At 39.5% G+C, this 24,147-nt stretch overlaps 1 protein-coding gene across 2 annotated transcripts in view; it reads right to left on the bottom strand.

The window, feature by feature from the left end:
- CADPS (calcium dependent secretion activator) overlaps positions 1-24,147 on the bottom strand; it is a 544,059-nt gene that overhangs the window by 95,959 nt on the left and 423,953 nt on the right. Inside the window, exons 18-21 of one of the 2 annotated variants that reach the window (XM_072598786.1) lie at positions 16,704-16,860; positions 15,603-15,744; positions 3,712-3,858; positions 337-492 (exon numbers count right to left, since the gene is read on the bottom strand). In XM_072598786.1, coding sequence (XP_072454887.1) covers positions 337-492; positions 3,712-3,858; positions 15,603-15,744; positions 16,704-16,860 — 602 coding nt within the window. The remainder of the gene's footprint in view (positions 1-336; positions 493-3,711; positions 3,859-15,602; positions 15,745-16,703; positions 16,861-24,147) is intronic. The other variant, XM_072598785.1, reaches the window with a different exon arrangement.

The following is a 24,147-nucleotide window of genomic DNA, read 5'->3' as shown; positions in this document are numbered from 1 at the left end:
TGAGATGCCTCCTTGATGAGCACCTACTTGAGTAGTACTCCTCAGAACCTACCAAGGCAAAATACAGTTGCTTAACTTTGACTTGCTTGCCACACAAAAGGTATTTAATACATGCTTGCTGACTTGACTAGACTTAGCTGTGTAACCATGTCAAGCTCTTGGGTAATGAGCTGCTTTCTTGGTGGTCACTGCATTGTGTGCCCAATCCAAAGGCCAGCTGTCATTCTCTAGTAGCCCTGTTCATTTTCTCTCTCGAATATACCTCATCAGAATCTGTTATTAATCATCCAATAAAGTCTGTGCATTGAACCCAACTGTGGAGGCACCCAGGCTTACCTTTTCACACAGGACTCAATCATATCACTTGCCATCAGCTTCAGGCGTTGTTCTAGGTGTTTTCCAAACTCTTCCTCAGGCCAGTGCAAATCCCTAATGAAAGTCTGCAGAGCATCAAGTTTCCAGAAGAGATCTTCAGAGGTGCCTGATCCATTACTGGCAGGACAGAATGAAAGCAAAGGTCATCACGTACTCCCGGCTTAAAGAAACCCGATCGCACCAACAACTGTGCTTTGGGCAAACAGTGATTCTAACATACAAAACACGGTGGCAGGGTGGGGGGGATTTCCACCAGCAGGATTTTGAGTTTTACCATACATTTACCTAGTCAGCTGGGTTAATCAAATCATTCCAGACCAATAAGATGATAAAATGATATATGCCTTAGAAGAATGACTAGGGGAGAGGTGTATGGTAAAAATCAGCCTTCTTTCAATAACCACATTAACATATGTGATGATTCACATGAAGGCCACATATTGAGATAGAAAAATCTCGATCAATAATAACTACATGTCAGCATCATGCAGTTATCCAGATTCAGAGCATCATGCATTTCCTCCGCTCCCCTTCAAATCGGAGGGCTCTTGGAGATTTCAGATTGCCAACTAAAGGACAGTGCTAACAAGTGGTGAGCGAGGACATGCTTTGTCTCTTGAGGGGCAGGGGTGAATCAATTGACCTTGGGTCCACTGAAATATCTTGAATCCAAGATCTTGGTTTGTTTTTGTTGATTCAGAATTTTTCTCAGATAAGCCTATTGCAAAGGCAACTTCAGGACTGGGAGCTGGGGAGGTTAATGGGATCTTTGCAAATGCTTTGGACCAGTGATAAGACCTGAGCCCTTCCACCAGCTCATGGACTTTACCCACTCCCCTGTACTGACTGAGCCATCAGTTTCCATGTAGTTCTTTACAATGGCATCTAAAAAAAAACCATTCACCTGGGGAAGCAAACTCTTCACCTAGATAGTATCGAGTGGGTACAAAGAAAATGCTCCACCTTTCACCTTTTTTCCATTCTCCGCTTCAGCCTCTCTCTTGTAGCAAGGACAGTGGGAGCTCTGAGAGATGCCACCCCCCCTCCTCGCATACCACGAATGCTAACACAGTAATTTATAAGATGTCCAACACACCATGCATTACCACTTGTTCTGACATCGTCTATAGAAACAGATGAGAGTGGGTGTTTCTATTGTGACAGATGCCAGCTGCATTGAGTTAATGCTTCAGAGGGAAATACAACTGATGCATACATGACTGCTGCAGGGGGAGGGAGCCAAACTCCCAACATGCCAAGGGGAACCTTGGGCCCTGGACTGACAAAAGGGAAGTTCTCAAAGACAGACCAGCTGGGAATCAGTTACTAGGGGTTTCTGACACAAAGGAGAAGGTAACATGGAAACATGTCCTTAGAATGAAAAGTGATCAAAGGAAAGTGGAATCATGAAAAGATATAGAATCAGGCATTTCCTGGTGGGTGATTGTGAAATGAGGCCTTCTTTCTTTCCTTTTTTTTAAATGAAGGAATTAAATGTGTGTGGAAGTTCAGCCTTTCCTCATCCTATGCTTGGAAAACGCCCCACAACTTTGACTAGTCTAAGCCCCGTTTTGGAACTGCATGGTTGTATGTTTTAAATCATTAAGTACATATGAACGCAATGATTGGTATTTATTACAACAACATTTTGACACCCATCTGCTTTCATAGTTTCGGAAAATTTCTTCTAGGGTTTTTTTTCTTTTGAAGAGCTTATTATTAAGTTTTGACATGAGGAAAAGAATATTTTCTTTTTATTTTTGAGATAAACTGTTAATGTTAAGGCAATAGCACCAAAATTATTTTGATTGCTTAGCAGTTCCCAAAATGTGTTCCCACTCATGCCTTAATTAATTGAACAGAGACCATTATCTGCTTTATTATCATGTCTTGATTCATATCTTTTCAAAAAAACAATGTCACAGAGCATGCACACAGGGAAGGAATAAAAGCTTTCAAGTATTTTTAATTTTTGTAACAGATACTGCCTAAGCTAACTTTTAACACTGTCATCTTAGCATGGATATGACTTGGGTTTCTTTCATGGTTTTGTTTCCAAGAAAAGTTTTGGGAGATTTTAAGTTGTTTTTCTAAAGATAATCAGACACATTGATCACGTCGTTCCACTGTTATTTCATCCAGATAGAATTTTTTCTCTTAAAGTTTGGCTTTAAAAAAGGCTCCAAGTACAGATATAACTGACATGCCTTGTTCTTTACTTGGACAAAACAAAACATCCCAAACTAGTGTAGGGCTACCTTGCTGAATGTGATTTTGAGGTATTACAACATCACTGTCCTATGAAAGTCATTTTTTTTTTTATTCTTGTGATTAAAATGCTTCCCTTTGAAAATGTGCCAGTTTCTTCTTTCAAGGAAAAGCTTATTGGGCTTACAATTAGCTGTGGTATAAGAAAGAGAAACAAAGCAGGGTATAGAATGGCTAAGCCTTACTCACTTATTAAATCATACATATGGTTCTAATTTCATTTCCATGGTAGAATTTGGGGGCACTGGTTCTCCTTCTTGCTAGGAGGAAAAAGATGAGAGGATTCATTTCTAAATTGGAAGATATACTTACAAAACTTTCTAGAAAGACTATTTGCTCATCTGATTACCTGTGCCAAAGAGAATAACCATTTCTAATCCTTTTTGGGAAAGTGATTGTAAAGTGAAGTCTTCCAATAACAATGTTCCTTGATATCGGGACTATTTAAATGATGACTTTTTCACTGCTCATTGTAGTACCCATGACTAACTATTAGTGATTTGTGAATACGCTACTAAATTCCAATTTTAGGGATTCTGAATATCACTGATATGGGTCTTCCCTTCAACAATGTAGACCATTAGCAAGAATGAACTACTCAGAAGAGCTTATTACTATTTTGAAACATGTTCCCTGGTTATTAGAGTACCTAAGAATCACAAAGTCTTTCAGGAAGGCAATGGTTCACTATAATGGAACTGCAACTGATCTGAGACTAGGGGTCTTTTGTGACCTTTCACATGAACATTTTCATGTGCTCATATCACCTGCATTAGTTAAAAAACAAACAAACAGAATTCTATTGTAAAAGATTGGAAGTAAAAGTCAGCTCCTCAAGCTTTCAGTGGGCGTAAGACAAATTGTTAGTGCTGGATATAGAAAACTCCTTACAAACACCATGCATGCCAGAAATAAACAATATTGTCTCTGTATGATCAGCAAAATATGTCTAATTATCTGTCTCCATCTCTGTTTCGAAATTACATAGGATGCATAGAAATAAACAATACATATCCATGCCAAGATCACTTAAATTTAAATTAGAGCTAATGTGGACTGAATACACACTCAGCATCATAGATAGCAGCCATCCATGACGGTGCCGAAAAAGTAGGCATTTGTGGGATGCCTAGAGGGATGTTAACTGGTAGATTGGGTACTTTGGGTAGATTCACATTAGGTAGATTCACATTGGGTAGGGTACTGGTTAAACTCCTGTGGAAGAAACAGACAGAAAGAAAAAAAATACCATCACAATGACAATGTAGATGTGGCAGAAGCAGGCGAGAACTGTAACTCAATTGGTTAAATCGACAAGAAGACAACAGGGTGAGCAACACACATCAACACATCAGAGAGCAAAGAGCCACAGGTATAGAAAGCTTCCCTGGGGCTTAGCACTCAGAAGCAGAAGGCAAAAACATTGACTGAAAAAAAAATGAGTCAAAATTGGAAGGGAGTTTATCGACACCCACATACAATGATCACATACTTCCCTCGCCTTTTGGGAATTGGCTTTTGTTTCCAGATCTTGACAATAATGGTCTAAAACCTGATTGGTATCAGATATGCATAGCACAGTGGAAAAGGTGCTGGCTTTGGAGTCTGGAGACCTTGCTTGAAATCCTAGATCTTACTGTATGACCTTGGGCAAGTCATTTCCCTTCCTCTGTCCCTCAATTTTCTTATTTGCAATATGAGGGGGTTGGAATAAGTGACCTCTCCTCTAAGGTCCTTTCTAGCTCAAAATAATCCTGTTTTAGATGGATGGGACTCTTATTACTAGTCCTGAACCTCATAGTTGGTGATTTTAAAGCTGCTAGAATTAGTAGAGATGCTGAAACAGCTTAAGAGACAGTATTGCATAGCGGATAGTGAGCCATCTTGGAAGTCAGGAAGATGACTTCAAGTCTCACCATTGACACCTACTGGCAACGTGACTCTGGACAAGTCACTTCTCAGTAGCTCCAATCAAGGGTCTAAGGCTTCACTTCGCCAAACAGATGGTAATCTGCATTGATAGAAAGCATTTCTCATCGGGAGTTCCTAGCACCAACTAAATCACTGGTTAGGCAAAATATGAAAAAAGGAAACTTTTCATCTTCTTGCTTTTTTTTTTGCATGAAGAGGTTGTTAACAGTTATTTAACTTTTGAGATAGAATAATTACGCAGGGCAATATTCTCTTGGGCATTTCTTGAGCCCAATGCAACAGATAATAGCACCTCCATCAGTGTTTGGGGGAGGGCAGAGACTTAAAAGGTGACAGGCAGAATTGAAAGCTACAACTGCTGCCCTTGAAGACAACTATGGAAGCAGTGAGGCCAGAGCAGAGGAAAAACATTTTTAAAGAAGTATTAAGAAAAATAGTTAACCTTTGTTTAATCTTATGAAGACCAAAAAGAAAATGAAAATGTCTTCTCTGAGGTAAATTTTATCCAACTTAAAGTAGATAGAAATGTGTGAGATTGGAAAGAAAAGCATTCCAAAAAAAAGCTTTTTTTTAATACTAAGTCCTTAGATACAGCAAGAAAAAAATGGATTTAAACTGTCAGATCAGAGTTTGTTTGTTCCTCCCTTAAAGACTGGGCCAGTTAGTGGTTAGTTTCTTATTGTCAAAGGAGGAACCGACAATTAGAACAAAAGATGTCTCTCTATGCTTTTGTCCTCTGTCTCTGTCTCTCTTGTGGTGTATGAGTGGGTGGGTGGTGGGTAGGGGTAGGGAGTGATATTTTACAATATTACAGGACTGGCAATATCATCTAATCTATAAGAACATTTCTATGGTGCCTAATTTAGCCAGGCAAAAGCCAGAGCCAAGGCTGCATCTGAGAAGAGCCCTGCCTTACTCTTAAGCAAGGCTGACAGCCCTTTGGCAAAGAGTCGGGGCTCTCTTTTCGGCTCTCCTTAAGAAGATGGTGTACCTTGCCAAGCCAACTCTGCCTTACACAGACTGTGCACTGCAAACTAGGACTCCTGGAGGAGTCACGACTGACTCCGGGCTGACTTGGCAAAATTCCCATCTATCACAGGTTCTTTGGGTCCTTTTTCAGATCTCCTAAATGCCTGGACATTTGCTCTTAATGTGATTTTATTTCAATAGCTATCTTGTTACAGAAAATTTGAGCATGGCTTTAGTCCTAGCATACACAAGAGATAGTAGTTTTTTTTGGTAGTGAATTAGATGAACCAGAGTTACGTCCATTGTGGTTCCCATTATGGGGAAACCAATGGGCAACAGGAATTCTTTCTCTCTCTCTCTCTCTCTCTCTCTCTCTCTCTCTCTCTCTCTCTCTGTCTTTTCTGTTTCTGTCTCTATCTTTCTCTGTCTCTTTGTATCTGTCTGTCTGCCTCATGTTGACATTAGAGGGGGAGAATGATTAGTCAATAGAAAAATAGTAATGTAGACACATGGTACTAGCTGTGGAGGCAGAAGACCCAGATTCAAATTTCACCTCTGACACTGCCTATTTGACCTTGGACAAACAGGTCCCTGCCTAGTCTTCAGAATCCTCACCTGGAAACAAAGGAGGTGGCCTAGATGGCCTTTATAATCCTAAGAAGAATACAGGGGAAGACATTTTTCCTGTTGTGCTGGTGAATTTATTTGTCTTTATATTTGGTCCCTGATGGCTCCCTGGACTTACGCACTACTCTGCAGCCAACCCATCCACCGTTTCCACTGAGACATGTGCCAGCCTATATAAGCAAATGTGATCATTAAGCAAGGCACGCAGTGCATAATGATGGAGGAATTAGTGAATCTTTAGAGATGGTAGCCTGGGAAGTTACAAATGTCAGTGCTGAGCAAATGAAAAGCAGCAAGGAATGAATAACGTACAAATGTATGCAAACGCAACTTAATTTACACAGATTAGGTTGATGGTCGATGCACAAGTCAGAAAAGAGCTTTGTTTTCCATTCTAAAATTCAAAAATAGACCTATTAACAAAACATACTGTATTAGTAAAATCTGACATTTGGAATGGAATACTGAGCTGTACTCACATGGAAACATTTCCTTTATACAACACATTATGATGCTAGACTTTTAGAAATGATAAAATATTATTTATTTAGCAAAATAATGTAGTGTATTAATAACATTACTAATATTTGATTTGGATATTAATAGCATATCCTAATAAGTAAGCAGTTCTAAATAACGCACAATATTTTACTAATACACATGTGGATAGGGGAGTTTTCCTTTTGAATGGTAAAATGCTACTATTTGACTATGGGCAAGTTTCTTTTCCTCTCTGATTGCCAGCTTCCTCATCTGTAGAACATCCCTCTACTATCTCCCTCACAGGGTTGTTCTGAGGAAACCACTTTGTAAAACTGCCAGGTGTGATAGAAATGTGTTATTAATCTCACCTTAATCTGTTGAAATTGTTATTATTGGAATTCATTAGTTTAAAAAGTTCTCCAGCTATTCTATAAAAAAATTAATTCCATTATTTCTTTAGTTTCACAAGTGGGAATGTCCAGATAATGCATGATTCTCATGGATAGTTAAAAATACCAAATAATTGCCTTGATTTTAGAACATACCAGTGAGAATGAGTAAGATACATAAGTAAAATGAAAACTATTTGAAGGTTAGGGCTGCTTTATTTTCCATGCACTTGACATCCTAGCCCAATAGGGTTTCTTCTAGTCCCTGGAAATGTAATTTAATCTCCTGTCTCTGTGTTTCTGTTTTAGTTATTTTGTTTTGTTTTTTGCACAGATTATTCCCTTATGCCTGGGTACTGTCCCTCCTCACCTCTTCCACTTAGATTTAGTTCAAGCATCACCTTCTTTCAGAGACTATTTCTACTCCCCAATTATTAGTAATGCTGCTGTCCTCCACCCCTCCCCTGTGACCTTGAGCTATTTTGTCCGTATCTTGTGTTTACTGATGGATTTATTGTTCATGTGTTACCCTTCTAGCAATGCAGGAGCTCCCTGAGTACAGAGACTGTCTCCCTTTTGTATCTACAGTAACTTGCAGACTGCACAACCTATACTCTGCTTATATAAATGTTCAATGATTAATTGATTCCTCACCCAGCACCTAGACCAGGGCTCTGCATAGAATAGGAATTTAATACATATTTGCTAGCCTGAATTCCCATTCTATTTTACCATCATGCTGTCCTTGGACTAGAGAACGGTCTTATAAATGACATTCTTAGGATCAGGTCTTTTTGGTCCATTCAGGCACAAAAGGACTTTAAAGTAGTTTTTCCTCCTATTGATATGTGTACTATCATTTAACCAAGGAAGAGAGAGAAAGAGACAGCAATGATGTCTTTCCACTACAAATAATGTAGGAAGTATATGCTTTCTAAAACCCAAAGCTCTTCTTTCTCAGACCCTACCTTCCTTGAAGGCAGGGACTGGGTCTTTTAATGTTTATCTGCTCTCTCACCTCATCCCCAGCTCTAAGAACAGTGTTTTAAGCTTATACTAGAGTCAAGAAATGGAGATTCACATATAGAAATTTCTTGCCCCTCTGAATGTTTTTAAACTTGCTAGTTTAATGGAAACCCAATTTTTAAAAAAGAAAACTAACAAAAAATATGATTTCCAAATTTCTTGAATAACGCATCTGCCTCCCATGCCTGGATTGTTTTTCTCAGTCTCTTAGAATCTTTAGTTCCCCTCAAAGCTTGGCTCAGGCTCTACCTCCTTTCCATATTCCCTTAATGTAAGAATTCTTAATCTTTTTTTGTACCATGGACAAATTGGACAGTCTGCTGGAGTCTGTGAACCTCTTCTCTGAATGTTTTTAAATATGAAAAATAGAATACATAGAATTATTTAAGGAACCAAATATATTGAAATACAATGATCAAAAATGTATTTTAAAAGCTCATAGAACCTAGGTTAAGAATCCCTACCCTGATTATTAGTATACTGTCCCAAATGACTTTGTATTTATTTTTTATAGTCTCTTGATTTACTTGTTCATTTATATGTTCCCACTCTCCCTACAGTGGAAAGTTAGCTCCTTGAGGGCCGAGACAGTTTAACTTTTGTCTCTGAATTTCCAGTGCCTAGCAGAGTGCCCCACATATAGGAAGTACCTAATCCTTGCTTCTTAAATTGAATTAACTTTCAATCATCCCAGGAGCTGAGGAGGTTGAGAAAAAAACCCAATAGTGAGACACTACGGTTTTGGATTTGCCCTTAGAGGAAGTGAAAATGGTTATTAATTAGAAGGAGTTGGGACAAACGACTCCACCTGTCCACATAAGCCATGCTGGGGATGGGGGGAGGGGGTCGGGGGAGCTTGGCACAAATTTAAAGGCAGAGAACTATTTATGAGATATTTCTACAGTAGGAAGGTTCCAAATGAATAGAAAATATTAAGGACCTGTCCCTGCCCCCACTTTTAAAAAAAAAGGTAACTAAGAAGACATGAGACCTTTTTCTTTTCAGACTTTTTTGCATTATTTTTACACATTTGATAAGCCTGGTCAGTGCTTCTTTGACTGCTCAGAAGGGATCTAGCCTCAAGATGGAGAAAAGGAATATGTTGCTTTTTAGTAGTTTGCTACAAAGGACCCATAGCTTTATAATGTCATGTGACTGACAGGTATAGAAGGCTAGTATTTATTAACTTCCCTCTCCCTATCCCCTACCCCCAAAGCAGACATATCTTTGTTCAGCCATTCAAAGAGCATCCAGATAAAGTGACAGAAAACAAGGAAATGTCTGCTCACCAGGGGTGAGCTTGAAGCCAAAATAAAAGAAAGCCGCCACTGAAGTTGTTCTCCAAATACTTTTCTTGTGTGATCCAGGGGAAAGAACACTGGTTCTTGGATCAGAGGATATAAGATCAAATCTTGCCTCTGGCACCGACTACCTGGAAGCTTTTGGACAGATCACTTAACCTCTCTGTGTCTGTGTTTGTCTCTCTCTCACCCTCCCCTCCCTTTTCCCTTCCTTTTATCTGTCTGTCTCTCTCCCTTTTCCTCTCTTTCTTTCCTTTTCTCTTTCTCTCTCTTCCCCCCATCCCCCTTTACCTCCTCTTCTGTTCTCTGTCTCTGTCTCTCTGTTTCTTTCTCTGCCTCTCTGTCTGCCCCCTCCTCCTCTATGAAAGATGTGGCAGATAGACAATAAACTGGGTCAAGAATGGAATACAAAGAAGAGATAGATTAGAGGGCAACTGAAAAAGTTCTCAGGACTCATTATTCAACGAGCCCAGGCTGGATGCTGCTATAAATGCTCATATTCAAAATAAAACAAGACAAAACACAAAACTCAATCCCCCCCAAATCTCATCAGCCTCTCAGTGATGCTCAATGGTTGTGAATCATGGGACATCAGCAATATTAGAGGCAGTGAAATTGCAAGAGTCTCTGAGAGTGTATGCGATATGAAGGTAAGCTACAGTGTTACTCCAACAATACGGGAAGTGCCTAGAAGGCATCATATATGGATAGGCAAGTAGTGAGACTCAGGAATGGACAATATGAGTTCTGCCCAGGGTTGGAATGTATGTGTGCCTTGCACCATTGATGTGTGCATTCCTTAACCTACTCACATCTTTTCATTCTGTGTAATCCTCATCCAAGCTCTTCCTTAAACTCTCCAAAGAGGATCCTGCCTTCCTTCTGGTCCCTATCACCTCTCACTTCCACTACTTTGATAAGCTCCTAATTTGTTCCCCTGTTTCCCATGTTTGCCTTTTAGTTTCCATCCTGTCACCGGGAGTCTGACCCAGTCCTCCTAACTCCCAGTGCCCTCTTTCTCAAATTATTTCCTATTTGCTTTTCTGTGTAAACATATCTCCCTCTCTCCCCACTGATGACCTAGAGGACATGCTGGGACTGTTATTCATCTTATCTTCCTGTACTCAGTGCCTAGCATGGTGTCTTATACAGAGTAGGAGCCTAATAATTATTTGTGGAATTGAATTTATTGGAAGATTGATCTGATGTACAAGAAGGATTCTTTGGGATCTTTTGCAATTTCATAGCTACCTTTGAAGCCCTTGGTCTATACATCTATTTTTCCTTATATTCACCATATCAATGACATACATTCTGTTCAGGTCATACAGTAGTTGTCATATATATTATATACATGTACACATATGCGTGTGTGTGACAGTATATATCATTCATCATGTCCTTTAGTGCCACTGCTTGGCTATAGCACACTGCCTTTCCTGCTATCCTCTACCCTGAAGGCTTCCAGCATTTTGGTTGGATTCTCTTAGGAGGATTCCAAGTAAGGCATGGACAAGAATTCCACAGGATGAGAAAAATGTGGAGGGATTGTGATCTGTGCCAGTGGAGGGACTATCCACACTAGTGAGATTATTGACCTGTCTCAATATCTTTGTGATGACTAACTTGACACTGCTGGGTAAAGTGAATTGAAGTTCACTTTTGATTAAATCTGTTCACTTCTAAAAACCAGTTGGGAAAGGTGCTGATTGTGAGAGAGACATTTTAAAATAAAGTCAAGGGAAACATAATGTGTATCTGAACTTGTTGAGAAATTCATTTGTCCTCTGTTTTAGCCTCAAGATCAAAACATACACTGCACCAGCAGATGGGTGACTTTTGGCAGAATTGGCACTGTGCATCATTTTGGGATAGAATGTGTACTTGGCTGTGCCAACTATAAATGAGTGCCATGTATATGGAGGATCCTTGGCCTTAGAATTGGAAGGGACCTTCAAGAGCATCTAGTCCAAAATCTTTATTTGACAGATGGGGAAACTGAGGCCCATAAAAGTGGTAGGTTACACCCCAGGTCACAAAATACTAAGTAGCAGCGTTACTCTTAAACAGTAGTGTTATTTTTCAGTCTTATGTTACTATAATCAATACTGTATCTAAGAGGTGGCTAATCACTTTTGTGTAGGTTACTTTGTGGGTGATATTTTAAGGAAAGTACTTCCTTGAGGTGACATGAAATATGACCTGAATTTTGTTGTTGTTGTAGACTGCAAACTCCTTGAGTCTTTTATCTTTTATCTTTCTTTATATCCTCAGCATTTAGCACAGTAGGTGGACACATGGTAGGTGTTTAATAAACGTTCCTTGACTGTTGCTATTAATTGCATTTGGGGACCTTTGACAAAAAGCACATTCAAAAATATAAATTGAGTACCAAAGTAACTTTAATCCTTTTCTCACACAACTCTGACAAGGATACAAACCATTTCAAGGGGAAAATTCAGTGTACATTGACTATGATATAAAGAGTCACATTTTAGACATGATTCTGGAATCTTTATTAATGAGGTTTTCTAGAGTTTCCTGGAGATGTTTTATGGTATAGTGGGAAAGAGTGCCTGGATGACAATAGGGATACCTTCACTCTAGTACCAGCTCTACCTTAGTTTCCTTATTTGTAAAATGAAAGAGTAGAACTCTGTGATTTCCAAAGGTTTTAACTCTAAAACCTTAGGCTATTCTTAGTACAGGGTTTCAGAAAACAGATCTTTTATCTTACCAAAGAGTGAAATAGTAAGGGAGATCAGGTATGTCAAGCTACCTCGGCTTCACCAAAGGGAAAGATCACGGATCTTTAGAGTTGGAAGAGATATTAATAAATGCTTTTTGATTTGACTTGATGTCTGTTACAGAGAGAGTTGGAGTAACTTGCCTATGGCTAGTAAGTATGAGGCAGGATTTGAACCCAGATTTCATGATTCTAAAGTCATTGTCATAATTATCAGGCAATTCTGCCCTTTGGATGGAGGAGAAAAGTTCTTAAGTCCCTGAATTTACAAATATGAGAACTTGGAGTCAAGAGATCATAGATGTAGAACTGGAAAGAGTCCCAGAGGCTGACCCCCTCATTTTATAGATGAACAAATAAAGATCTCAGGAGGCAATGTGACATACTCAGCAGAGTCAGGGTCACAGCAGAGTCAGGATCTGAACCCAAGAGCTTTGACTCTAGATCTAAGACATTTTCTACTGTGTCATACTGAGTTTTAGGTCTCATAAAAATGGTGCTTTAATGTTTAAAGTATTTTCTATGCAACTTTTCATTTGAGCCTCAAAACACACACACACACACACATACACACACACACACACACACACACACACACACACAAAACACAAACCAAAACTTGAGAGGTAAGTCACACATTATTAACATCCCCATTTTATAGATGAGGAAACTGAAGGTCAGAGAATTTAAGTGTCTTGCTCTTGGTCACATAGCTAGTAAGGATTAGGGGCAAAATTTGAACACAGATCTTTTAACATCTTATCCACTATTCTACATAGCCCCTCATTCAACTATTACTTATCCTTAAGTACCTATGATGTTCAGAGCACTATCCTAGGCATCAGAAGAGACAAAACATTTGGAGAAGATACAATTCCTACTCCCAGGAAACAGTCTTTTGGGGGAGGGTCATCTCTACTGTGGAAAAACTTCTGGGTGGTTGGAAAGCCATGATATTATAGCCTCATGCCAACTCATTGGGACTCTAAATGAAAGCTAGCTCCTTGATTCCTTTCATTCCCCTGCAACTCTTTCAAAAGGCAAAAGGAGAGGGGTGATGCCTGAAATTCACTAAGAGAGGAAATAATTAGCTGCTTCATTCAATTCCCATTCTTATCAAAGGTACAAATTATGAACTATGTCAGAGACAGGAGGCTACTCTATTGTGTTAAATGAAATCAATATATTGCTAGCATTTGCATAAGAGAATCACAGAGAACTCTTTAAAAGGCTGATAAATAAATGTCTTACCAAGCTTTTTTTTAAGGAATGAGGTTAAAAATATGCATTCATAAAACAGAAAATTGCAAGGAAGAAAATAGAAGGAGAGGCAGAGAGAAGGGAGACAAAAATAGGGACAGAGAGGGAAAGAAAAAGACAGAGAGGCAGAGACAAAGAGAGAAGGGCAGGTAGCAGAGAGGGAGAGAAACCGTGGGAGAGAGAATTATAAAGCTAGATGAATGAGTTGAACAGCATTCAGAAAACCAAACCTATAGACTTAAATTTGTTTCTTATTTTAGAATAAGAATAATGAAGTGTATACAAATTGTTTACTGGAGAAAAAGCACACCCACCACTCAAACAATGTTACCCCCAAATAAAACCCCAAAAGAAATGGGTAAAATTTGTCCCTATTAAATACTCTGTACCAAATGGTCACAGAAGGAATTAATAACACCTCTCCTCAGTTTTCTTCACATGGTATCTAATGTTGAGACATAGATTTCTAGAGATACCCCTACATTTCTAAGAATGGTTTACTTGTTTTCACTTTGTCCAGTGCTATGAAGTTGCTGCCTCTCATCCATATTTTTTTTTCATGAATCAGTGGTCTACTTCTGTGATTACCCAAATCGTATGACTTCATATCATCTTAATTCAGTTTGTTTTTCTGGTTGCTATTCTCAGATTTCTCCTTCTGCCCCCACTTGCTGCATGGAACCTCCAGAAGATAGCTATAGTCATCAACCAGATCTTCCTAAGAGAAAGTGTTTTACACTTCCTACCTGAAGTCTCATTTTATTGTCTGTAAGTGATATTCATTTCTAAATTGTCAGGTCACCCCTGAAGTCCATTTCTCGAGCTAATTTCTCTTTTTCAAAACTTAAATCTTTAAATGTAACAACCACACATACTTACAATGAGAAAATTGAGAAAATAGGCTTCCTTTTCCAAATTTACTATAGTAGAGGTTGAGTATATTTAGGACTTCACAAGGGTCACAACTTTCCCCCCTGAAAAAGTGTTAATGGGTACAACTGATTTATTTGCATGTGTTTGTCATCAGTGTAGTCCTCTCCTAAATTAAGCTCAAGTTAAGTGAATGATTATGTGTAACCCAGTGTTATTTATAAAATGTTGAAAGTACCCAGTTTAACCTTTTCTACTTTGAAGATATTTTGGGGGGCAAAACAAGATTTGATTTAAATTTTTTTTTTAAAATTGCTATTTAGTGCCATGTTATCCAAACCCATCATTTCTCTCCATTTAAAAAGCCAGGGATACATCAAGAGAGAGCCACAAATCCAAGTATATTAGCTTGGTAATATTTTCCTTTTATAGCTGCGCATAAATTACTGCCTAGCTGTCTTAAGTGGGATGTCCTGAGGCATCCCTATCGTCTTGATGGAAACGGAGATGCTGATTTTGTTTCATTTTCTCAGTCAATCCTACCAAGAAGCTTTGTTGGACCTTGTTTTCAAAGATGAGAAAGTTACTTGCTAATAAGGCTACCCCCTGGGAAAGACCTCCTGTGGAGACTGGGAACATTTACTTCCTCAAGTGCTTGGAATGGCCCGATGGTGTTCCACTCAGCTTTCTCCTTAAATTTTAAAACCGTCCAGATGAAGCCCCACCATAGAATTTTGACTTAGATTAACTCAAAAAATTGGAACACATCAGCTATCATGAGTATCAAGATGAGAAGCAAAAAATTCCAAACGAACTACAGTTATTACTTGTGTTCCAGACCCACAAAAGGAAATGACAGCAGGGTCCCAAGTTCCATAGAAGGGTAGTTGGTGAGGATCAGTTTGGGAACTTTGAACCAGATCAACATTCCTTCCCCCTCAACCCCACCCCTCCCCCCCAATGTCCAAGAGCTACACATGGGAAGGAGTACATATGGTTGCACCTGCTATCAAATTGGCCTTAGGATGGGCCAGTGGGTCACAATGGACCAGTTTAGGGATCTTCCACTCTATAAGAATAAGATGTTAAAACAAAATGTACAAAAGAGTAAAGTTTCACTTTTTGTGGCCAAATCTACAGTAAAATTAATTCAAGCAATAATTTGATTTCATGAGCCCTTTGAAAACAGTTCATTGGACCATAGGAACCTAAAATAAACAGTCGTAGAAGTACTCTGAGGCTTTTGCTTCTGGTTAGAGTGATAACAGAATATATAATTAGAGTGCTAATCCAACTCTGCATGACTCTCCATCCATTTGCACCCAAACTCTGAGGTATTAAAGGAGGTATCCTTACTTTACTGGTTCCCACGATTCCCGTTCAAAGCCCCTGTGAATTGACTGTGCAATGGAGGACTCCATCAGGTCGACATATCTAACCACAAGTGGGGCAAACAGGTCCTGCAGGTGTTTGTGAAATTTTCCATTGCATAAGTTATCTAGAAGAGACAAGTAAAAGTGGGATGAGAAGCCGCCTTCGTTCTAGCCACCTACGGACTCTGAGCAGAGGCATTGTCTCATACAATAAACATGCTGCCGATAGGGAAGCCAAAACGAAAAGGGAAAAACACACACACACACACACACAGACACACACACAAAACAAAACATAAGAAGGGCCTTGGAACTCGTCCTTAAATCTGTTTGGAAGGAAGATGGAATTTTTAAAAAATCTTACCCATTTGTGTAGCCCTTTGAAAAAGAAAAACAGTCATGTTCCTTTAAATCAACAACAACAAAACCCCACACCATTTCTTATGTTTTCCCTGCATCTCCCCCCTCCCCCCACATTCCCAAGGAGAAGGAACATCCTGTACGGCTCCATTTCCCACCCCTCCAAGCCCTTCCCCCACCTAATGCAGTATGGGCTTTCAATGCTGGAAGTTCCTTTTCCTTTAGAAGATAGATATGTTTGGATGAAAAACACCAAATGCAAAAACTGTAAAATTAGTTACCTTGCTTAGGGAAAAACATACGCACTCACACATATACATACACTCCCCACATCTTCTTTTCATGCTATGCTTTAGTTCTGTCTGCCACTTAGGGGAGAGTCACCTTCTAACTGAACACTAAGGAAGTGGAATGAATCTGTGGATGACAGAATCATTTGAAACTGGAAGGCACTACCTTGGTCATCTAGTCCCCATTTTATAGGTGAGGAAACAGATGCAAGGAGGTTAAGTGACTTGCCCAAGATCCCACTAGTAAGTATCAGAGGCAGAATTTGAACCCGGACCCCAGATTCTAGAGCCAACGTGCTTTCTTCTCTGTCAGAGTAAGCCCACAGGCAATTGGACAAAGCCTGATGTTAGTAACAATAGGCTATCATAATCCATCTGCCACTTCTCCCTTCTTATCTACTTTGGAAAGCAGAATTGCAGAAGATGATACATACAATCACTACGGAGGAAGTCATTGAGCAGTTGAAACAGTGGGAAGCTGTCCCATGAATCCGGGGGCTGCACCTCCAAGGCGGCATCCATGTCCACTGCAAATAATGCCAGGAACGTCTCAGCATGCTCCACCATTAAGTCTGACCACCATGCAAAGGCCTTGAAGTTAGGCAGAAGAAGAATAGATAGAGAAATCGTTAGCCTCTCTCTTTACCTGAAGCCCCCCAAAAGCAAACCTTTAGCTGCTCAAGTCTAAATGGGCATCCAAAAGGGTCACTAATTTTATTGTAAAGAGAACAGCTTTCTTTAAAAATACAATTGGATATCCAAAGTAGAGCACAAAGGCAACACCTGTCTTTATTTTAGGAATGTCTTGGAGGGTCAAGACTATTAGGGCAGGCAGGGGTTGTGGTGGAGGGGATGGTAGACAAAACTTCTGTTCAATTTACAATAATACTACAAATTCTGAGTCATGCTACTGACCAGTGTGCTTGGCTAGTTCTTGTTGGTGAGTATCAAAATTCGGGAGTTTCTTCACTGTGTTTATGGGTTTTCTGCTAATTTGAAATTTCAAAATAATTAAGCTTCTAGGATGTCTAGTTTGTCTACAATCTCACACCAACTAATTTACTCACATTTTTCCGCTGGTAGGAACTATTTCTGTTATTTCACATAGGGTAAACACCAAGCCATGCAAATCCACTGTTGTCAATATTTACTCAATTTTGTGTCTTTAAATGTCTTTAAGTAGTTGGGGTTGGGGTGGGAAGGGAGTGTCTTCAGTTTCCTATCTGTTCTATAGAAACATCTGGCTAAAGTTGAGAAACAGAGAGAGATTACGACTTACTTTTCTTAAGGGTGTGGGGGTTGGGGATTGGAAACACATGTACTTCTTGAAAACCAAAAAATATCAGTGAAGTAACTCATTTTCATGCACGTGGATTCTCAGAAATCATTGTGCAGGGTCTCTGGGAGTGACATTCTCATCAGCCATGGCCAGATGTGAATGTACTTCGAAGGCATGCATGCGTGTTTACTTCTGCCAAGGGGGCATGCAGCATGAGTGGTGATGTCCATAGGACGTTGTGGGTTCACTTGGAAGTGAAAGAGCAAAAAAAAAAAAAAAAAAAAAAAAACCACCTTCTTGCCTCCCCCTCCCTCTGCCCCCAGCGGCTGAAAGTATTTACATCAGAAACACTTTGGAGCATTCACCCGCAAAGAAGATGGGAAGGAGACTGGAAACATGAAAGATGATTATGGAAAAGAATTCCATAAATGAAACGGGCTGTTCAGTGACCAAGCTCTTCTTAGACCTATTGATTATTGGAAATGTTTTAACAGCCACTAAGAGGCAGAATGTCTGCCTTTCTTCTTTCATGAGATTCCATTTTACTTACTTCTCCTTTATCAACATGGGGCTGGTTTGCAAATTAAATGAAAAAAATCAAGTCATGGACCATTCTACAAGGTCTGCTTGACTGGAGATATATAGCTAGAGTTTTAATTTAACACACAGTAAAACCTCATTGGTTCAGAATAATTATGGGCATGGGGAAGGGGAATGGAGGTGACCAGTCCCATACTCAAAAGTCCAAGTTAGAAGGTATTTTAAAAGAACAACATTTCCATTATGCTGGTGTAATTCTGAGTCATATAAATTGGCACTAACAAGTAAAATGGGTGATGGAAGTGGACAAATACAACTTTTTCGATCTCAATCTTATATGTCCTAACTATACGGGTTTCATTTCGTACTATGTATCCTCAGCACCTACGATAGTCCTGGCACATAGGGGCAGGGATCCGGCCTATGTTTTCTTTGGTATTGGGAATTCCCCAGAGTAAAGATTCTCTTTCACTGACGCAGATTGGCCCTTTCTATGATACTTTATAGTCTTAACATGGAGATGCTAAGTGACTTGCCCAGAGACACATAGCCAATGTGTATTACAGATATGACTCAAACTCTAGTCTTCCTGGTTTCAAGGCTGAATCTACCTTATACACCATGTGTCCTCTTATCATACAAAATAGTTTCTTAATAAATACTTGTTGATTAACTGACTCATTGATTAGATATCAATTAACTTACAATAATGGGAAGTTAGGTGTTATAATGAGGAGAGTGATGGGCCTGGAAGCAGGGAGACCTGAATTCAAATCTGGCCTCAGATATTTACTAGCTGGGTTATCTTGAGCAAGTCATTTAACCCTGTTTACCTCAGTTTCCTCATGTGTAAAATGAGCTGGAGAAAGAAATGGCAAACCATTCCAGTATCTTTGCCAAATACACCCCAAATGGGGTCATGAAGCGTCAGACATATCTGAAATAACTAAACAACACAACTTACAATAATCAGTTACTAGATCTACAAAGACATTGGCAAAAATACTTCCCTTTTGTTTTTACACTGGTTTAAGAACACCTACTAAATTCCTTTAACTCTCCTATGTGGTCCTAACAATTGACAGAAGAAGGAATCACTTCAAATTCTTGCCTCATTAGGAGCATCACGCCTAAATTCTAAATTAGTGGATGAATGAGGTTTTACTGGATACTTGTGCAGAGAGATGAGAGCCCCAAGGCTCACTGCTTCCTTTTTGGATACGTGGTTATAGTCAGCATGGATGAAAACCCTTCATTTCCCCTTAATGCTTCACCATCCCCCTTTGGAAAGAGACAATCTAAATGCCAGGTCTAGGGGTGGGGAACTGGCATCCTCAAGGTCCCTAAGTGCAGCCCTTTGGCTGAATCCAAAACCAAAGGGGCACACTTGAGGGTCTAGAGGGCCACAGGTATCTCCCCATCCCTTGGCCCAGGTCTGACGACTTTCCTCCTGCCCCCTGCCCCACGTTAAACTGCATATGCATGGTCCTCTTAAAAAGCAAAAATCACTTTCAAAGATCGAGACATGGTATTCTCCAGGTTGTCTGGTCTGTCTCTTGGTTAGCATCATGATACACTGTGATATAAGCCAAAAGAAGATTTCACCTCAATACAACTTTCCAATAATTGAGACTGTCCTAAAGTGGAACAAGAGGCTGCCTTGGGAGGTCCTGTGTTTGCTCATCACCGCCCATCTCCAAGGGCAGGTAAGATGAGCCCTTGTTAGGGGTATAGGAGCACGAATTGTCCCATCAGGTATGCAGATATACAGGTGGGCATATGAACTCTGAGGCTGTTTATAATTCTGAGATTATGTGAATCTATAGAAAAAAAGTTAAAGACATCAAGATGCCCATGAGATGCCATTTGTTCTAGGGGAAAAGAAAGAAAATCCTCTGAAATAGTGTTTCTCCACTCAAATGAAAATGTAAATGGCCCTTGGTATAATGTCTGGCATAATGTAAGCATTGTATATATGCCTATCAGCCTTCCCTTCCCTTTGTTCAAATCTGCAGGAGTCTTGCCTCTCTCTCCATTTTGTATTAAGAATTCAAAGGACAGGGGCAGCATCTAAGATCACATTCAGTAAAGGGATCAGCATATGCTTGACAATTAATTGATTATTGAACAAATAACTCCAGAGTGATGATACTCTTACCAACATGTCTTTTCTTAAGTTTATTTCCTAATGTACCTTAATACTGAAGCATTGTTAGAATATTACGGTATTTTTAAGTAGCAAACCCCAGCAACCAATCCAAATGATAAAAGCTGTTAGGATCAAGGTAAATAATATTGTGTGTGTATGTGTGCACATGTGTGTGTGTGTGTGTGTGAGACAGAAACAGAGAGTCAGAGAGACAGAGAGATTCAGAGAGTCAGAGAGATAGAGACAGAGAGAGAGATTCAGAGAGTCAGAGATAGGGAGACAGAGACAGAGACAGAGACAGAGACAGAGTCAGAGAGAGAGAGAGAGAGAGAGAGAGAGAGAGAGAGAGATATTGAGAGCATGGTATTTATTTATTTGTGCATCCCAAAAGAACCGGGGAACTCTTTAACCACAAATGTGTCTGTTGGGGAGGGTGATCCAAAGAAACACCAATTTCAGTTTCATCCCAGTGAAGACAGAGGGCACATGATTCATTCAGGAAACAGCCTGGCTTTTTACTTTATGATGGAATTGCAGGCTTCTTGATTCCAGAATGTGTTTCATGCCTGTCTTTGTGTCCCTACCACCTAGGACAACCGGAGTGGCACAGAGTAGGTTCTTAGTAAATGCTTGCTTGCTGCTGAGAAGTTGGGTACTCTGCTGGAACAGGCAAATGCAATTTGTGTAAATGTTCTACCTCCCTGTTGGTTAGAACTACTCCGAAAGAAGACCAATGCTTCTTCAGACCATCTTCCAGGCTGTTATATGCCATTTTATCTCCCAACTGCTTACCTGTGTGCTTTTAAAAATATTTTCAAAGAAAAGGAGGCGTGTTTTATAGGCATAATCACCCCAAAATGAAGTATTGTATATCTTACACACACGTTCACGTGTATATATGTACCCCTGTATACCTAAATACATATATACATATACATACGTATACATAGAGAGAGAGATTGGGCAAAAAGGAAAGCAACAATACAGGACAACTTATTTTTTTAATAACATTTCTCCCTGTTGAGGTTCTGAGAGCAGAATCCAATGAAGAGGCCACTGAGACAACATATGGGACCAAAAGCTTATACTACCGTGGAGATAGATGTACAGCACTGGGCACTCTCAGCTTCTCTGAGTTTTCTCTGGGACATTGAGATTGCTTTATTTTGGCTTGAAAGGTCATTTGGTGGGAGAGACATTAAATCTATGCTGCATTTTTATAGGTCTGGTGTTACCCTATACTGCTGAAATTTCCATGTCATAATTTACTAATTTTTGGGAGAATTTGTTGCTCGAATAATAGAAGAACACTTTGCCAGAGAATAATCCTAGTGAGGAAGGTCCAAATAAATAGATTCCCAATTAATTTTATTTGGCATCATAGACCCATCGTTAATGATCCCATGTAGCTCTTACCTTCTTCATACCAACTTGTACCCTGGTTGTAAGTGATTTGTCCCTCACTCTGAAATTCTGTATCACTTGTCACCTGTGCTAAAGTTCTGTCATGTCATCTTTTTATGTGTGGCATTGTTGATAGGATGCTAGCTGCAGAGTCAACGATTCCTTTGTTCGAATCCTACCTCAAGCCTGATGTGTGGCAAATGGCACAGTGCATAGAGGGGACCTAGAGTTTGCAAGATCTGAGTTCAAATCCAACCCCAGACACTTGTTAACTTTGAGATCCTGGGACATTCAGTTAACTGTTGTCTGCTTCAGTTTCTTCATCTGTAAAATGGGGATAATAAAAGGATCTACCTCCTAGGGTTGTTGTGAAGACCAAATGAGATAATAATTGTAAAGCACTTAGCACAGTGCTTGGCACCATTAGCAAGTGCTATATTAATGTTAGCTATTATTGTTAGTAACAATAGTAGCAGTATTATTTCCTCAAAACAATAACACTATCCCCATAACAGCAACAATAGCAATAAAAATAAATAGTATTATTACTTGGCTTCTATGTGCTAGGACTTGTCTATTAAGTCAGAAAGAGAGTAAATCTCCATTTGTGGCAGAAAATCTCACACCATCAAACCATCTATTCTTTATATATTTCTCTAACTAGATTATAAGCTCCTTGAGGGCAAGAACTTGCCCTCCTATAGGACCAGGCTAGCATGGTGCTGAGCAGAGAGCCAAGGGCTCAAATGAATCTAATGAAGTTATAGAGATTTACAATTTGGCAGGGATGTTTTTGCTTAAGTGTGAATACTATTAAGTGTCTTTTTAGGTAAGTGAACTCAGTTTCTGGATCTCTAAAGTACACCGGGTCATCCCTAGGCCTGAGAACAAATCTTAGAGTCCTGAAAACAAGTCTGTGAATTTATTTTTGCTTTTTCAGAATCATCTAAGACTGTGATTTTTTAATATATAAAAGCAAACTGTTTTGTGACAATCCTTGTCAAGATAGTTTTGGACACTGGTCGGGGGCCTGAAAAACTACATTCAAAATTCATGCTTTCCCTAGAAGGTTTGACTTTTCTACGGCATCTCTTTGGATACAACTTTGTGAAATGTCATTACATATTTTTTCCCCATGCTATAGGTAGATTTCTAAAAAACACAATTAGAACTCAATGTGGCTCATGGTTTGCCTCAATATTCATGAACCATCACAATGAAATGCTGAGAATACTGATTTTCCCATGAAGGTTGGTATGGTGATGAAAGCTTTCTGCTTCCTCAAACTAAGTAAGAAAGCCTCCTACATTCTCTTGAAGAATACTCTTGCCGGCACTTGAGTCAATGGCATGGCCAATATGGAAAGATCTTTACCCTCATTCTGGGAAAAAATAAACATCTAACAACAACAGCAACCACAAAAAAATAAATAGTGAAAGTCAACCTGTCCAAGGTGCCTGAGGGGCAGGGCAAGGGTTAAAAAAACCCCAACCCTGTGGATATGGATTTTAATGACTTTTTTGGTATATTTCTCAAAGCTGTGCAAAGCTTGGCATTCCTTTGGAATTATCCTCCTAATCATAAGGAAATATAATGGCCTTCTACCTGGATTTGGGAGAAAATATTCCCTCTTGGCCACTCTCTCTATATATAAATACCGTATATATGATTCACATACAGACAATATTAAAAGATTAGTACCATTCTAGCTAACTACTGGTTACTAAGTTCACTACTCATCTGGCATAATAAAGGTGAGTGCAGACCAACACAGGTAAATACGACAGGCTAAGTAAGGAAAGAGTCCAGGCAGGTAGGGTTGTGTTGGGATGTAACTGCAGTCCTTTCTCAATACACTGATTGCTTCATGCATGGACCAGATCGCCACCCCACATTTACGCTTCTGTGGAGGGAAACCAATTCCAAAAGCAGTCCATCTGAAGGTGCTGTTACATTCCTTTGGGGGAGGGGGCAGAATTACAAAGCAAGGAGCGCCCAGGTAAGATCCCATTGGAAAACACTGCATTAAGAGGGCATGCACGAAGTATGACAGTAGGTGACTTGTTTCATTCAGTTTGAGTCACATACCTCTTTCCCCTGCCGGGATCATCCAAGAATGAATGAACAGTAGAAAAATAGGGAGGAAATTTAAATATGCAATCAGGCATTAGTTGGGACTAGTGGATTTGTGGTATGTTAAATATTAGCTAATTGCATTGTCAATGTTCATTAGACAGTGGAGTTATCTTTTTAGGTGACTGTGAAGTTGTTTTTAGTGAGCGCCTTTAATGCAACCCATCTAAATGTGAGGGAAAAGAGAGAGTAAGTGTATCATTCAAGAAGAGGATGCCAAAGAGAGCATTGTTCAATCTGAGTTTTAAAATGAATTGGGATGTATAGCAGTTGGGACAGAATGAATTTAATGACAAGCTAGACCTATGGAGTTAGTTCCTCACAGGTTTAGGATTTTGTTAGAGCTGGCATTCTGTAGCATTAAAAATACCAA

This window comes from Notamacropus eugenii, chromosome 3 (assembly GCF_028372415.1).
Source record: "Notamacropus eugenii isolate mMacEug1 chromosome 3, mMacEug1.pri_v2, whole genome shotgun sequence".
In the NCBI taxonomy this organism is placed as follows: domain Eukaryota; kingdom Metazoa; phylum Chordata; class Mammalia; order Diprotodontia; family Macropodidae; genus Notamacropus; species Notamacropus eugenii.
The sequence above is the reverse complement of the archived record's forward strand: the minus strand, read 5'-3'. Positions and strand labels throughout refer to the sequence as shown.